Raw genomic sequence first — 17,516 nt, 5'->3', positions numbered from 1 at the left:
ACACGAGTAAAAATATGACCGCCTTTAAAATAACTTTTCATTTAAATCACTCTGCATAAAAAGTTATTTTACCCTGTCTTAGGTAAAATTTTTACTTAGGAACAATTTTCCTACTAAAGCTAAGGACTAAATAAAGATAACTGAAAACTATATTGCCATCAACAGCAGAAAAATCAAAATTCTGTCCACAACTTTAAGGGTAAAAAGCCTTCAGATCATATGCATGAACCAGTTACTAGGGCTGGGAATAAAGGGATGAGCAGGCTGGGCTAGCATGGCCTTTAAAAATCAATACTTTGGAAACACCGACTAGACCCACTACCATGGGTCCATGGCAAGTAGGCCTTTTTTCCAGTGGTGTCCATTATTTGATATATCCAAAGGGATATCATTTATCAAAAGTATCAGAAAAAACACCTCATCACAACACAATCTCACTTAAAACTTATAAGATAAGGCTGGGAGGAGGTTTCATGCCCTCTAGGTATCTAGGTCCAGGATATCACACCCTACAGGGTGACTATGCTGCTGCCATTCAGGGGGGAAATAATGGAGCTCTGTGATATAAACTAATGTATCATAATAACTCTAATAATAAAGAGAAAGCTGTTTCATAATGGTACAAAAACTTCTAGTTCAATCTCTCTTTAAAATGGTAGCTGGATGTAAATTTCAATATTTAAGTTTATAATATGTTTCTTTTTCTTTTCTTACTGTGTATCATATTTCAGTAATAAAAAAAAAATCATCATAGTAAAAAAAAAAAAAATAAATAAAATAAAATAAAATAAAATAAAATGGTAGCTGGAATACAACTGCTAGGTCTGTAGCACAAAGAGATCAAAGAACAGGGAAAAGGACCCGTTTGTATAAAAATATTTATAGCAGCTGTTTTCGTGGTGGCTAAGAACTGGAAGTTGAGGAGCTGTCCATCAATTGGGGAATGGCTGAACAAGACATGGCAGATGATTGTGTGGTACATGACCGGAGGGTTACAATTCATCTTTTCTGTCTGGTGATAAAACACTATTGTGCTATGAGAAATGACAAGTAAGACGATTTCAGAAAGATCTGGAAAGACTTACGTGAACAAAAGTGAAACTCAAAGTCAAACGAACAGAACCCAGAGAACACTGTACACAGCAACAGCGACTGTTGTGGGATGAAGAACTGTGAATGCCTGAGAGTCCAAAGACAGTCTCAAGCACACCATCCCCTCCTCCAGAGAAAGAACTGATACTGTCTGAAAACAGACTAACACATGCTATTTTTCTCTTTCTTTTCAAATCTTCTTGCACAAAGCATAGAAATGTTTTACATGATTCCACATGTATAACCTATAGTGGATTTCAGCAAGATGGGGGAAGGCACAGGATAAAACTTTAAAAAAAATGTTTAAAAATTGTTTTAACATGTCATTGGGGAAAAAATAAAATGGCAACTGGAGGACTGATTTTTCTTCCCTTCCTACTTATGTCATAAGGATACAGATGTTTCCAGCCAGTACTGATTATTTCAAATTTACATAATGGTTCAGTTATTGGCAATTTTTAATTAATGCACCTGAAGCTCAGCTATGAGCCTTCCCCATCTGACATTCCCACAAATTCCTCAGAACCAAGTCTGAGTCTGAGTGCTGCTGCTAACTCTTCCATCAACGTTCCCCTTCCCCTAACCCTGCTACCCATTATACTTGCTCAGTATTGTTCAGGGGACTTGATTTTCAAGTTAAATTCAGGCTTCCAACTAATCCGTCCTCTCTGAACTAAGTCCCTGGACTACAGAAGCTGCCACCAACAATGTTTTTTCAAGGACCATATCAGACTAAATAGTGAGGTCTACCAGTGCATCTGCATACAGGTGCTGAGAAGCCCCTATCTCAAATGAGTCCCAAGTCTCTGTCCAAGTGCTGGAAGAGATGTAAGAGAGGCAGGAGGCTGTTAGAGGCCCCAGGGCAAGAATGAAGTTACAAGGACTGAGACCATGCTGGGTGTTAGGAGAACGAACATGGAAGAGGCGAATATGACAGAGGATGAAGGCAATCAGAAAGACTTGGAGGAATAAGTGAAAGAGGGAAGGAGAATGAAGGGAGGCAGTTTTGAACCTGAGCAGGATGAGGAAAATGGCAGTATAATGAAAGGAAACTATAACATGAGGAGGGAGAATGAGTTTAGGATTGGGAAAATAAGGAGGAGTTTACTTTTAACAATTCATTCTGTTCATTTCCACATGTTGCTGGACCAAACACAACTGGAGAAACATCACTCCCATCATGCCACGCACATGCACACACATCCCATAGAGCCTGGCAAAGTGGAAGGAGTACTGCATTTAAGAGCCCAGAAGACATACATTTGAACCCTGCCTCTGACACTGACTAGCTGTATGGCACTGGAAGGATCACTCAACCTCTCTCAGTTTTTTCATCTTCAAAACAAAGCTGACAGGGGGTGGGGCCAAAATGGCAGAATAGAAAGATGGACCTGCTCTAGCTCTACCCCCGTAGCCCATCAAATACCTGTAAAAAATTACTCTAAACAAATTCTAGAGCAGCAGAAGTCACAAAATGACAGAGTGAAAGAGATTTCCAGCCCAAGACAACCTGGAAGGCCAAAAGGAAAGGCCTATCGCACCAGGCTAGGAGCAGAGCGCAGCCCAGCTGGGCCATGGACAGGACTGGCACAGGCTTCAGGGCACAGAATCATAGGTAACAGTTGTGGTTCCCAGATTTCTCAACCCACAAATACCAAAGACAGCTTCAAAGGTCAGTAAGAAAGCTTTTTCACCTGGGTGAGAAGGGAATGCAGTCTGGCTCCAGCCTGAGGGCAGTGGCAGCCACTGTGGCAGCAGCATCCACTTTTGGAGCCCTCAGTTTAAAGACCCTGGGGTAATCGAGCTGCTGATCTGGGTCTCAGCCTTGAGTGGCAGTTCTGGGCTGAGGAAGAGCACTGGCATGGTGGAGTTGGTGGAGGTTCTGGAGAAGGAATATTACTCACAGATTCAGAGCAGAAAGTACTTATGGCTGCTCACAGACCAGAGCATAGGCCAGGAGAGAAGGAAACTCCTCTCCTTTGATTGTGCCACCTTGGAGGAACTGAGAACTTACAGGGCCCTAGAGTATAGCCTCCACTTGACAAAGGACTTAGAAGTCAAGTAACTGGCTGGGAAAATGCCCAAAAAGGGGGAAAAAATAAGACTATAGAAGGTTACTTTCTTGGTGAACAGAACATCCTTTCTGATGAGGAAGAACAAAGCAGACCATCAGAGGAAGACATCAAAGTCAAGGCTTCTGCATCCAAAAGCTCCAAAAAGAATATGCAATGGGCTCAGGCCATGGAAGAGCTCAAAAGGATTTTGAAAATCAAGTTAGAGAGGTGGAGGAAAAACTGGGAAGAGAAATGAGAGAGATGAAAGAAAACCATGAAAAGCAGGTCAACACCTTGCTAAAGGAGACCCAAAAAATGCTGAAGAAAAAAACCTTTAAAAGCAGACTAACCCAAACGGCAGAAGAGGTCCAAAAAGCCAATGAGGAGAAGAATGCTTTAAAAAGCAGAATTAGCCATATGGAAAGGGAGGTTCAAAAACTCACTGAAGAAAATAGTTCTTTAAAAATTAGAATGGAGCAGATGGAAGCTAATGACTTTATAAGAAACCAAGAAATTACAAAATGAAACCAAAGGAATGAAAAAATAAAAGACCATGTGAAATATCTCACTGGAAAAGCAAATGACCTGGAAAACAGATCCAGGAGAGACAATTTAAAAATTATGGGACTATGGGGAAAAAAAAGAGCCTAGACAGGTTCTTTCATGAAATTATCAAGAAAAATTGCCCTGATATTCTAGAAAAAGAGGGTAAAATAAATATTAAGAGAATCCACCAATCATCTCCTGAAATTCAAAAAGAAAAACTCCTAGGAATATTATAGCCAAATTCCAGAGTTCCCAGGTCAAGGTGAAAATATTGCAAGCACCCAGAAAGAAACAATTCAAGTATTATGGAAACACAATCATAATAACACAAGATCTAGCAGCTTATGCATTAAGGAATCAAAGGGCTTGGAATAGGATATTCCAGAAGTCAAAGGAACTAGAATTAAAACCAAGAATCACCTACCCAGCAAAACTGAGTATAATATTTCAGGGGAAAAAATGGTCACTCAATGAAATAGAGGACTTTCAAGCATTCTTGATAAAAAGACCAGAGCTGAATAGAAAAGTTGACTTTCAAATACAAGAATCAAGAGAAGCATGAAAAGATAAATGAGAAAGAGAAATCATAAGGGACTTTGTAAAGTTGAACTGTTTATATTCCTACATGGAAAGATAATATTTGTAACTCTTGAGACTTTTGTCAGTATTTGAATAGCTGGAAGGACTATGAGGGCACAGTGTGAGTTGAGTAGGAAGGGATGATATCTAAATAAATACAATTAAGGGAAGGGGTGAGACAGAAATATATTGGGAGGAGAAAGGGAGAAATGGAATTGGGCAAATTATCACTTATAAAAGAGGCAATAAAAAGCTTTCTCAATGAAAGGGAAAAGGGGAGAGGTGAGAGGGAAAAAGTGAAACTTAGTCTCATCACATTTGGCTTAAGGAGGGAATTAACATGCTCACTCAATTTGGTATGAACATCTATCTTAAACTACAGGAAAGTAGGGGAGAAAAGGATAAGCAGGGTGAAGGATGATAGAAGGGAGGACAGATGGGAGGAGGGAGTAATTAGAAGTAAAAAAGAGAGAACAGAATAAATGGAGGGCAGGATAGGATGGAGAGAAATATAGTTAGTCTCTCACAATATGACTATTATGGAAGTCTTTTGTATAACTACACATATATAGCCTATATTGAATTGCTTGCCTTCTCAGTGGTGATGGGTGGAGAGGGAGGAAGGGAGAGAAGTTGGAAGTCAAAGGTTTAGAAAGGAATGTTGAGAATTGTTTTTGCATACAACTGGGAAATAAGAAATACAGGTAATGGGGTATGCATCTTGCCCTACAAGGAAATAGAGAAGATGGGGATAAGGGAAGGGAGGGGTATGATAGAAGGGAAGGCAGACTGAGGGAAGGGGTAATCAGAATGTATAATGTTTTGGAGTGGGGTGAGGGAAAAGATGGGGAGAAAATTGGGAACTCTAAATCTTGTGGAGATGAATGCCGAAAACTAAAAATAAATAAATAATTTTTTAAAAAAAGAAAAAAACTAGGCTGATACTCACACCCCCTCCCTTGTGGGGTTGTTGTCACGCTCTGATGAGAATGTACAATGACCCTGGCAAACTTTAAAGCACCTCATTGTTTCTGTGACAGTTCTTATTAAACACCCAGTCAGTGGCTGAGAGAGAGAGCGCTGCACTGGAGAGGTAGAAAGAACTAATGCCTGGAGACACCGACATGGGAACAACCAACTTGGAATTTATAAAGCTATGGCTCTTGGAGATCACTAAGGTGGAGTTGGTAGGGAAAAAAAGACAATGACAAACTTGGGGGTAACAGCCATCGTCAGGAATGAGAAGAAGAAGAAAATGAGGAAAGGGGAATGTTCACGAGTAGGAAGAGCATGATAATACAGTCTAATGTAAGTCAAAGGGAGAGCCAGATAGATGATCTCAGAACATGCTAATGTGGAAATATGTTTAATATGACTGTACATGTATAACCTATATCAGATTGCTTGTTGTCTTGGGGAGGGGAAGGAGAAAAAAATTTGGAACTCAAAATCTTATAAAAGTGAGTGCTGAAAACTATCTTTACATAATTGAAGAAAATAAAAAGTTATTAACTAGGACACGTGTCAAACTAGGATAACTTTTGCCGCTATGGGAAGTTCAGGGTCAATAATGCACCCCACCATTTCCACATCACACATCACACATCACATCTCGTGTGTCCTGCTTGTCCAGGACAACCTCTACAAGGCATCCAGTCAGACCTGGGCAGAAGATTGGGCAGCAGCTAGGTTCTATCTAAAGGGTCTTTCCTGTATAGACAGATGAGCCAATCTTTGCGTGTTGTCAATCAACGATATCACCCACAACAATATCACCTACAAGGGGGCAGCTAGGTGGTGCAGTGGATAGAGCACCAGTGCAGGAGTCAGGAGGACCTGAGTTCAAATCTCACCTCAGACACTTGACATTCACTACCTGTGTGACCTTGGCCAAGTCACTTAACCCCAATTGCCTCATCCTGGGTCATCTTCAGTCATCCTGATGAATATCTGGTCACTGGATTCAGATGGCTCTGGAGGAGAAGTGAAGCTGGTGACCTGCACAGCCCTCCCTCACTCAAAACGAAGTCAAGTGCAAGTCATGTCATCATTTCTCTGATGGCATGGTCTTCTTCAGCAACGAGGGACAAACACACATATTACTTACAAAGAGGACTTTCTGGAGAACATCACCATCCAAAGGGAATCCCTCCTCACCCTAGGGTCTGTCAAGGATCTCCTCCATCACAGTGGCAAAGACCTCTGGTGAGCACAATCATCTCCTGCCTGGTTAGCCCACTGAACAGGATTACATCTGCTGTTATATCCCTTCGATGTGTGTGTAGATGTGTGTGATGACTGATATAAATGGGGGAGTGGGCCTATTGGCTGATTGTTTGTTTTCTTGGCTGCCTTCTTCTTGGGATCAAAGTTCATGAAAATCCTGGTGGGCTTTGAAAGCCAGTCAGAAGTTGGCCCCTTGCTAAGTCTCCAACCCTCTGCATGTGCTCTTTGTCCCCTGATTCTCTGTCCTCTCACTGGCTGCCCCCAATGTCAGAAATGGTCTCCTGTCTCACATCTATCTCCTCGCTCCAAGCCTTGCTAGGACCCTGCCTTCTACAACAAGCCACTCCAAGTTCCATTCCATATTGTTAGAGACGAACTTGACACACAAAAATGTATCAAGGAAAATTTATTAAAATGGAGTTCAGAGGAGGGAAGAAGGCCTTCTACGTTCATTCTCCCCAGTAGAGCTACCAGAAGACTACAACATGTTCAGAATAATGGAAGCTTCTCAGAGTTCTGAATTTTGGATCTCCTGAGTCAGTGTCCTCTGGCCATGTGACTTTATGTTGTCCTCTCTGATAGGCTTTCCCTCAAACAGCTCATCAGGCCTGTGCACAAGTTTCTGACCTTTACCTGACTGCACTAGGTCACAATCCTGACCACCCAAAACTGTGGAAACAGAACTTCCATGTTTCCCACAATATGACTGCCTTCCTACAAAGAATGCTTCCCATTGACACTGCGTAGTTGTGTACAGCTGGGTCTAGATGTAGTCTTTCCCATGAAAAAATGTCCAGGGCTTGGTCCAGAGGGCAACAAAGAAGTACGTGGTAGAGAAAAGCAGGCTGCAGCCTATACACAAAGAACTCTGGAGAGGAAAAATAAAGGATGTTTTTCCTCATACTGAGGAACAGTATGACAGGAAGAGAAGGGCGGATCATGTGGCAAGAAGGAGGGATGATGGAGAGTCCAGAGCTCCACTGGTGGAGTGAACCCTTGGGAGGACATTGAGGAGAAGCTTGTGGGATGGGTAGCTGTCAATGACTGTGACTTGAGCTGGTGAAGGGGAGCCCTGGGCTAACATGGTCACAGACCCATCTGAGCAAACTTTGGGAAACAATGAGAAATGGTTGAGAAGACACAGAAATGGGAAACCCAAAAACCAAACACCCTCCCCAGACATGAAGATGCCCCCACAAACGTTCAGGGAGAGCATGGGAAACCTGGGATACATGTCATACATCCATGGAGCCCTGCACCACAAGGCCAGAAACTTCACCAGCTGTAGCAGAGGAGACAGAAGGAAGGCCAGGGTAGATGAAGTTCAGAGTCCCCGGATTCTGTCACTGCTCAAGGTAGCAGGGGAGGACAGATGACTTCCATCTCACTGACCCTGACTCAGCCCAACCCTTGGGCACAGGGGGACAAGGGAGGGTCTGGAGACTAATGACCCTTGATATGGTTCGGGGGCAGTTGCTCCTTCCAAACCAGAGAAGGGGGTGAGTTAGTTACTTCTGTCATTTCTGACTAAATTCAGATTAAAAGCAGACCTAGCAGTTCTCATCTTTTAAAACACAAATCTTTGCTGCTAAGCTTGGCAAGCATTCAGTGTTCACCAAATTCTGAATGCACACATTCCTCTTAAAGGGAAAACCAAATTGCCAATGAGTCACTTCTATTGTTCCGCTACTGTACCTAAGGAAGATGTTCATGCCTCCTCCTCCTCCTCCTCCTCCTCCCCTGCAGGGAGTCACAAACATGGTCATACCACTTCATATGGGGAAAGGAGCCTTTAGGATCATGGAGTCAAGGCAAACCCCAACATTCCATGGGGGAGGAAATGGCTGCAGGAGGATGTCATTATAACGCATGAGGACAGGAGCCCTTTCCCCACATCAAACACCCAACACTGTCTCCAGGTATGCGGAGGCATAGCTCGGAAGAGAAGTACACTAAACCACCAAACGAGAAACGCGTTTTATAAACCATAAGAGAAAAAATACTAAGATGCCACTAGGGAAGGCCACCATTTGTGGTGAAACTGCGGTCAGGTGTTCATATGCCAACCAGAGCTCTGATGGCTCTGCCAGTTACACTGGGAGCATGGCCAACACTTAGCAAAATCAAAATGACCAAGGAGTTTATAAGATAATGTTGTTATGGCTTTTTTAAACAGGGATGCTCAAATGGACTTAGCCCTGGACTAAGAAGAAAAACTTGTCTCTAAATGCAGGGTCAACGCTGGGTCCCGGGAATCCTCTTTAAGCTTCATATAGCCAAGCATCATACAGAAATAATGAAATAATGTGAAGATTTTTAAAAATAAACTCTACTAATGAAAAGAAATTCTAGGGAAGGTGGCCTAGCACTACCAGATCTCAAACTGTATTATAAAGCAGCAATTATCAAAACCACTTTACTGGCTAAGGAACAGAAGGGTAGACAATTGGAATAGGCTAGGTACTCAAGACACAGTAGGCAAGGAATACAGCAACCTCCTGTTTGATAAACCCATGGACCCCAGCTTCTGGGATAAGAACTCACTGTTTGACAAAAATTGCTGGGAAAACTGGATAACAGTGTGGTGGAAACTAGGCATAAACCCATGCCTGACACCGTACACAAGAATAAAGTCCAAATGGTTATACAATCTAGGTATAAAGGCTGATACCATGGACAAACTGGAGGAGCAAGGAATAGTGTATTTATCAGATTTATGGAGAAGGGAAGAATTTTTGACTAAAGAAGCATTATGAAGTGCAAGATGGATAATTCTGATTACATTAAACTGAAAAGTTTTTGCACAACCAAACCCAATGCAACCAAAATTCAGAGGGATGTAGTAAATTGGGAAAGAATTTTTATAGCTAATCTTGGGGATAAAGGCCTCATTTCTACAACATATAGAGAACTGAGTCAAATGTACAACAATACAAGTCATTTCCCAATTGATAAATGGTCAAATGATACGAACAGGCAATTTTCTGAGGAAGAAATTAAAGATATCTCTAATCATATGAAAAAATGCTCTAAATCACTTTTGTTTAGAGAGACGCAAATAAAAACAACTCTGAGGTACCACATCACACCTATCAGATTGGTAAACATAACAGAACAGGAAAATGATAAATGTTGGAGAGGATGTGGGAGAGCTGGAACACCAATTCATTGTTGGTGGAGCTGTGAGCTGATCCAACCATTCTGGAGAGCAATCTGGAACTATGCCTAAAGGGCTACAAAAATGTGCATACCCTTTGACCCAGCAATATTGCTTCTAGGACTATATCCCCAAGAGATCGTAAAAATGGGAAAAGGTCCCACATGTACAAAAATATTTACAGCAGCACTCTTTGTGGTGGCCAAAAACTGGAAATCAAGGGGATGCCCATCAGTTGGGGAATGGCTGAATAAATTATGGTATATGAATGTAATGGGGTACTATTGTGCCATAAGAAATGATGAACAGGAAGACTTCAGAGAGGCCTGGAAGGACTTATATGATCTGATGCTGAGCGAAAGGAGCAGAACCAGGAGAACTTTGTGCACAGCAACGACCACAGTGTGCCAGAACTTTTTCTAGTAGACCTGGATCTTCATATTAATTCAAGGACATTAAAAAAAAAAATTCCCAATGGTTTTCTAAGGCAAAATGTCTTCCACGTGCAGAGAAAGATCTATGGAATTCATTCACAGAATGTAGCAGATCATGTGTGTGTGTGTGTGTGTGTGTATTATGTCATAGTTTGTTCTATGATTTCTCCCATTTATTTCAGTTCGTCTACACAGCATGACTATAGTGAAAGTGTATTCAATAGGAATGTATGTGTGTAGATCCTATTTAGAATTGTATTCCATCTTGGGGAGGGAGGAGGGTGGTGGGGGGTAGGTAGGGGGGAAAAATATCTAAGTTTTATGGTAATGATTGTACAACATTAAAAATAAAAAAAAATAAACTCCTCTGTTATGAAAGAATGGGGGGGGCGGGGACGCTTTACAGGAACTTTAAAACCCCAAAGTGCAGCAAAGTGCAGAATCTCCCTGAACATGTGCTTTAGCTTGCTACCTTGCTTGAGCTTAGCCTGGCTACCCATCCTCCCCTTCTCTACTATGAATAATATGACCAAAGGAGACAAGTAAGTCACATCTTTGACCTCTCTGGGTTGTCTTTCTAATAGGTGATATTCTAAGCATGGCTGTTCAGGAGATTACTCTGTGGGATGAATACAGAAGACTCCCTATACCAGGGTTGGGAACCTCCTGCCTCGAGAGGCCACATGTGGCCTTCTAGGTCCTTGGGTGTGCCAACTGAGTCCAAGTTTTATAGAACAAATACTTTTATTAAGGAGACTTCTTCTCTGAAGTTTGGATTCAGTCAAAGGGCCATACTTGAGGTTCTAGAGGGTGACAAGTAGCCCCAAGGCTGCAGGTTCCCCAACCTTGGCCTATACCATCCTAGCCAAACGTATCCAATATAAGCTGACACACTGTGATGTGACCATGGTTTCTGCCCTCCCCTTATTCATTCCTTTACCATGATCTTTTTTTGGTGCCATCCACCCCTGGCAGAGATGTGTCCACAACAGTCCTTTTCCATGCTGGGTGTCTGTGGGCATCTTCAGGCCTCAAATACGATGGGGTCCCCTTACTTGGCAACCCTGGGCCCCTCTTGGTGACACGGCTCATCTCAAAAGGCCCCACTCCAATGTTCTTGTTTGGAATAGTAATGAACGCCCGGTGATTAGCCACCTTTCTAGGTTATTGCAACCCGGTAAGAAGGAATGTGAATGCAGCTCCCAAGGGCCAATTAAAAAAACAACAACAAGACCGGCTGGCAAGGATGGCACTCTGCAAGTAGCAAGGAGCTTTTCTTTCTAGGAAAGATGACTTGCAATCTCTTGCTGCTGCTCAGTCATGTCCAAGTCTTGGTGATGCCACCGACCATGGCACACTAGACACTTTTCTCCTCAGCTCTCTCAAAGTTCACACCTGTTGTTTCAATGACACTCTCTCTCTATCCATCTCATCCTCTGCCATTCCCTTTTCCTTTTGCCTTCAATCTTTCCCAACATCTGGACCTTTTCCAGTGAGTCCCATCTTCTCATTATGTGGCCAAAGTATTTGAGTACCAGCTTCAGTATTTGACCTTCTGGTGAGGAGCCTGAATTAATTACTTTAAGTATGGACTGACTTGATCTCCTTGTTGTTCAAGGGAGTTGTTCAGTTTTTCTTATAGTCCAACCCTCACAACTATACATTGGCCCTGAAAAGACCTCAAAATGACTATACAGATCTTTGTCTCTGCTTTTTAGTGAGCTTTCCAGATTTGCCATGGCTCTCCTTCCAAGGGGCAAGCGTGTTTTCATTCCACGGCTGCACGCACCATCTGCGTGATCTTTGAGCCGAAGAATATAAAGGCTGATGCTGCATCCACTTCTTCTCCCTCTGCTTGCCAGGAAGTGATAGGACCAGTTGCCAAGACTTTTTTGTTAAGTTTCAAGGCAACTTCTGCCCCCTCCTCAAGAGGCTATTAATTCCTCTTCACTTTCTGCCACCAGAGTGGTTCCATCTCCTAGCATCTAGCCTAGCAACTCTACTGACTTTCAAATCTAGGAACGAATACCTTAATGATCTTCTACAGAACTCTATTTTCCAAATGAGCTTTGCTAAAATATTTAATTTCAATACCTGCTACATGGATAGAGAGGCTAATCTAGATAATATGTAGACTAGATTTCTAATCGGAAGACCTGCTCCTTGCTACCTGTGCAAGTTCCCTCTTTTTTTGCCTTCCTCATCTCCCATCACCCCAATGCCTTCTGCCAGTCTCTCTTCCCTCACTCCACTCTCCCATCAAGAGGGACGGGAGGGACCCTTCTCCTGGCCAGGGATGCGTGCCATCTTGTCCTCCCCAGCAGACTGCTTCCTCTATCATTCCCATTCACTCATCTTTAATCTCAAAAATAAGCTCCCTCACCCCACCCACTCCTGTGCGCTCTCTGACCTGTGGGGCCTGAATGCCTTGAAAAGAAAGCCTACACCCAGGAACTCCACTCTGCCCTCTTCCTCTCTTACCTGCCTGATTTCTGGCCTCATCACTCCACCTAAACTACTCTCCCCAAAGTTACTGTTCTCAGTCACCAGAGCCTCCACAGCCTCTGACATTCCCTTTGGGTTTTTGTGGCCCTGCTCTCACCCACTCTAAATGTCCTTTCTCAGCCCCCACTGGCTGGCTCCTCATTCACATCCCATCCCAACCCTAGGGATCCCACAGGCACAAGCCACTGAATTTCCTGATTTGGGACATTTTCACCAGTGAAATTTATTTCACCTTTCTGAGCTTCAGTTTCTGTATCTGTAAAATGAGGGGTTTGTATGAAATGCAAAACGGATAATTTTGATTATATTAAAATGAAAAGTTTTTGCACAAACAAAGTCAATGCAACCAAGATTAGGAGGGAAGCAGAAAGTTGGGGGAAAAAAATTATACATCTAGTGTCTGTGATAAAGGTCTCATTTCTAAAACATAAAGAGAACTGAGTCAAATTTACAAGAATACAAGTCTTTCCACAATTAATAAATGGTCAAAGGATATGAAAAGGCAGTTTTCAGAGGAAGAAATTTAAGTTATCTATATTCATATGAAAAAATGCTCTAAATCACTATTGATTAGAGAGATGCAAATGAAAACAACTCTGAGGTACCACATCACACCTATCAGATTGGCTAACATGACAAAACAGGAAGATGATAAATGTTGGAGAAGATGGGGGAGACTTGGAACACTATTTCATTGCTGGTGGAGCTGTGAGCTGATCCAACCATTCTGGAGAGCAATTTAGAACTATGCCCAAAGGGCTACAAAATGTGCACACCCTTTGACCCAGCAATACCACTTCAAGGACTATATCCCCAAGAGATCACAAAAATGGGAAAGGGTCCCACATGTACAAAAATATTTACAGCAGCTCTCTTTGTTGTGGCCAAAAACTGGAAATCGAGGGAATGCCCATTAATTGGGGAATGGCTGAACAAGTTGTGGTACATGAATATAATGGAGTACTATTGCGCCATAAGAAATGATGAGCAGGAAGACTTCAGAGAGGCCTGGCAAGACTTATATGATCTGATGCTGAGTGAGGTGAGCAGAACCAGCAGAACATCATACAAAGTAACAGCCACAACGTGCAAGGACTGTTTCTGAAAGACAGCCCTTCCCAGCAATGGAAGGACCCAGAGTATTTCCAAAGGACTCTTGATGTAAAATGCCATTCACATCCAAAAAACTACGGAATCAGAGCACAGATTGAAGCAGACTATTTTCTCGTTATGTTTTGTTTTGGTTTTTCTCATGGTTTCTCCCATTCATTTTAATTCTTCTGTGCAACGCGACTACTGTGCAAATGTGTTTAATAAGAATGTATGTGTAGAACCCATATAACACTGCATGCCGTCTTGGGGAGGAAGGGGGAGGGGGGGGAAAATTTAAAACATTTGGAAGTGATTGTTGAAAACTGAAAACAAATAAATTAATAAAAAAACAGGAAGTACAAAATCAAAGAAAATGAGTTTGGAGTTCTCTCTGCAGTCTCTTCTAGTACTGGCAATACTAGAATACTAACACTATCCACAGCAGCTAGGATTATATGAAGTAGATTTTCATATTTACCTTGTAAGAGTGATGTTGCCACCCTGTTGTGACGCCATCAAGGCAGAGGGAGCCCCCCCCGGGAGCCCCTCCCCCCATTGCTGTGACAGTTCTTTCTTCAAAGACTACACCGAATGAAAACACTACATTCCTATGCACAAGTGAAGTAAGTGACAGCCCAGGGCTCCTGGCAGATCAGCAATCTAGGACCTGAAGACAACAATGTCACCCCTAATCCCTGGGTGACCTTCTGGAAAGGAGAGGAGGGGGCAGGTTAAGCACATGCTTCCAAGACAAACACTGTTAGTAAAGCTCTGTGCAGCGAGGTCAGCCCTCATGGGCTGAAGCCTCCAGGGACACTGGGGGTTTGTACAGAAAGCATGCTTGGGGTAAAGGCTGGAACCCTGGTACCTTGAGCTCCTTAAGCCCCTGCATGTATCTCCCTTCTACATCTTGTATCTGGTCCTTAAGATCATAGATATCCTGCAGGACATGAGAAGAAACCATTGCAGAAAATCATGCAGAAAAATAATTTACAGCTTAAAAATTTCCAAAGGAAATGAGAATGAGATTTTGTCCATTTCAGACTGGTCTCAGACAAATGAAAGTAAGCCAAGCACAACTCTTACTCAAGACGCTTAGAAAGGACTGGAGGGCAAGCAAGAGGAAGAGGAGGATGAAGGTCACTGGGTCCGTCCACATGACCCCCTCCAAGGCTAAGCTGGGGCTGAAAATCACATCAATTGTTCCATGCTCATTCCCACAATTTGAGAACTGGAGACTCATCCTTCCCAATACTGAAACAAATCCTCCCCTGCTGGGCCTTCAGAGGTGCTCTCCTAAGACAGCACAGCTAAGCCATGCCCAGGTGGCCATGCCTCACTTATGGGCAGGTGCCAAGCCCACCCTTGCGGCTTTGGTGGATTCATGGCAGGTGCCACATCTTGTGTTTCCTCCACTGGCACATCTGTTTAGCGCCCATGAGGCACAAGGAGCCCAGAGTGGAGGCATCACATCAGCCTGATGTGTAATGACCACCCTGCATCTGACTACCAACAGATTTGCATTTAAAAACTCACCGTTTACGGCGTAATTTCTCCCCTTAGGACTTGTGGAAACAGCATGCAAAGAATAACTCACACTGTTACTTTTACACAGATTGAATTAAATTCTACAGCACTGAATATGCAGATTCAAGTGAGCAGACTTCTCCAAGATACCTGGTAACTGAGGCTGGGAGAGGTGATGGAAGACTGACCGTCAGGTCAGAGCTGAGTATGGTCAGTCCTCCATAGCAGGAGGACCTCATCTAGGATAACCACAGCAGCATTCAGGAAGTGACTGTGGCCAACCCAAGCGCCACTGGGCTGATGGTCTCTTTGTTTCTCTTCCCTCCTGGCACTTGCCTTTGACCTTGCTGCTGCCTTGATGCCAGTCCAGGAAGGTCACATGACAAGGAATGTCACCCCCTTCACTTCTGGCTAACGGCTCAGATACAAGACCTAACTAAAGAGCTGAAACAAATGAGCCAGCTCTTACCCTCCAGTGACCATGGAAATTAAGGGCTGATGTGACTGAACTTTAAAAAATATTTTGAAAACTGTATTTCAATATAATTAATTCTTTTGAAATCATATCTATTTTATTTTATGCATTTAAGACTATGAGTTTGAGGAAGGATCCATAGGCTTGCCTAGATAGGCAACAGGATCCAGGTTTAGAGACTGAATATACTCTGTTGTGTTCTTGCCCTCCAGACAACAGGTAACTGAAGGCACTTATTTGGGAGTAAACAATGGTAATATTTGCTATGTTCCTCTGGGCTTCTGGGAAATGGCAGACCAGACTAGAAGGTCAGAAGGCACAAAAAGCACAAAAGGCTCAGGGAAATTGCAAGAAAAACCTACTCTTCTCTGCTTTGAAGTGCCTGAGTAGGACTGTAGTTCTAGAATGACCACAGTTACAAAAGAGAACATCTCCACTGCCTTTTGGCTCTGATTCCCTAGTAGGCCCTCCAAATATCTGCCAATGACCCAGAAAGGTCAGAGTTCTTTAAAGAAAAGCACATGGGTTCTCTTCATGCTCTTACCCGTAATTCACTTAAGGATGCCTCAGGGTCCACAAAGCTGCCAGTGTCTCCACTCCCTCGACGGGAGGCACTCCCACTCAGAGGCGTTGTTGCTGAGGCAGAATTTCTAGAGGAAGGCTAGAAGAAAGACCATATGAGAACATCACACCTGTGCCCTTGTTGGATGGCAGTGGGAGGAGGAGAGAAGGTCCCCAGGACTCCTGGAATTCTATGGGGCTCAGAAGTCATCATGGAGTCTGTACTGTGTCCAGGGAAGGAAGAGTAGGTATGGGCTAATACTCGTAATGATCATAACATGAACGGGCTTTTAAAAAGGACCTCCCTGTAATGTACCGCATATAACACAATGAGGTTCAAGGGACCACAAGATCAGAGATTTAGAGCTGGAGGAGACTTCGAAGGTCATTTAATCCAACCTTATCATTTTAAAGATGAGAAAACTAAGATCCAGAAAAGTGTCTCCAATACATCACAGCCATCCTTAGCCCCCAACGTGCCCTCCTACATTCTCTCCCTCTACTAGGCAAGATCTCAGCCTCCCATATTCCCAGGCAGGTATTCATCCCTTGGGGTAGTATATGATCCAGGGGCTTATTGAGGCACCCACAGAAGTAGCTGCAAAGCAGCCCCCTCTGCCCCCATATTCCTCAGTGACTGTGAATGGGGAAGCTAGGTGGTACAGTGGATAGAGCACCAGTGCAGGCATCAGGAGGACCTGAGTTCAAATCTCACCTCAGATACTTGACACTTACTAACTGTGTGACCTTGGGCAAGGCACTTAACCCCAATTGCCTCATCCTGGGTCATCTTCAGTCATCCTGATGAATATCTGGTCACTGGATTTAGATGGCTCTGGAGGAGAAGTGAGGCTGGTGACCTGCACAGCCCTCCCTCACTCAAAACAAAGTCAAGTGCAAGTCATGTCATTATTTCTCTGATGGCATGGTCTTCTTCGGCAACGAAGGATGAACACACACACAGCGGCTATGGCAATGCCTTTCCCCCAAGCTGCCAAAAGGAGTGAGACTGCACTCTAATGTAAAGAACAGGTTACAAGTCCCCCTTTCTGGATTAGTGTGTCCAAGCCTCCCTCAGATAATGGACCAGTCTTTTTCAGAAAACACTACAAAGGGATTGTACCAAACAGTATTTTGAGAGTAATTCCTTTCTCTGAAGAAATGAACTCAGTGTGCAGGAACCTGTTCGGGGCTCTCAGGGGACCCCCATTTCTCATAGGGTATGTTTAATGCTTGTCACTAAATGTCCATTTCCAAAGAAATAGAAG

The 17,516-nt window shown here is 43.2% G+C and overlaps 1 protein-coding gene across 26 annotated transcripts in view; it reads right to left on the bottom strand.

Annotated features, from left to right (window-relative positions):
- LRRFIP2 (LRR binding FLII interacting protein 2) overlaps positions 1-17,516 on the bottom strand; it is a 119,022-nt gene that overhangs the window by 17,816 nt on the left and 83,690 nt on the right. For all 26 annotated transcript variants that reach the window (XM_072598910.1, XM_072598909.1, XM_072598932.1 and 23 more), the window contains 2 exons: positions 16,232-16,348; positions 14,554-14,625 (listed from right to left, as the gene is read on the bottom strand). In XM_072598910.1, coding sequence (XP_072455011.1) covers positions 14,554-14,625; positions 16,232-16,348 — 189 coding nt within the window. The remainder of the gene's footprint in view (positions 1-14,553; positions 14,626-16,231; positions 16,349-17,516) is intronic.

Source organism: Notamacropus eugenii, chromosome 3, assembly GCF_028372415.1.
Source record: "Notamacropus eugenii isolate mMacEug1 chromosome 3, mMacEug1.pri_v2, whole genome shotgun sequence".
Lineage (NCBI taxonomy): Eukaryota > Metazoa > Chordata > Mammalia > Diprotodontia > Macropodidae > Notamacropus > Notamacropus eugenii.
The sequence above is the reverse complement of the archived record's forward strand: the minus strand, read 5'-3'. Positions and strand labels throughout refer to the sequence as shown.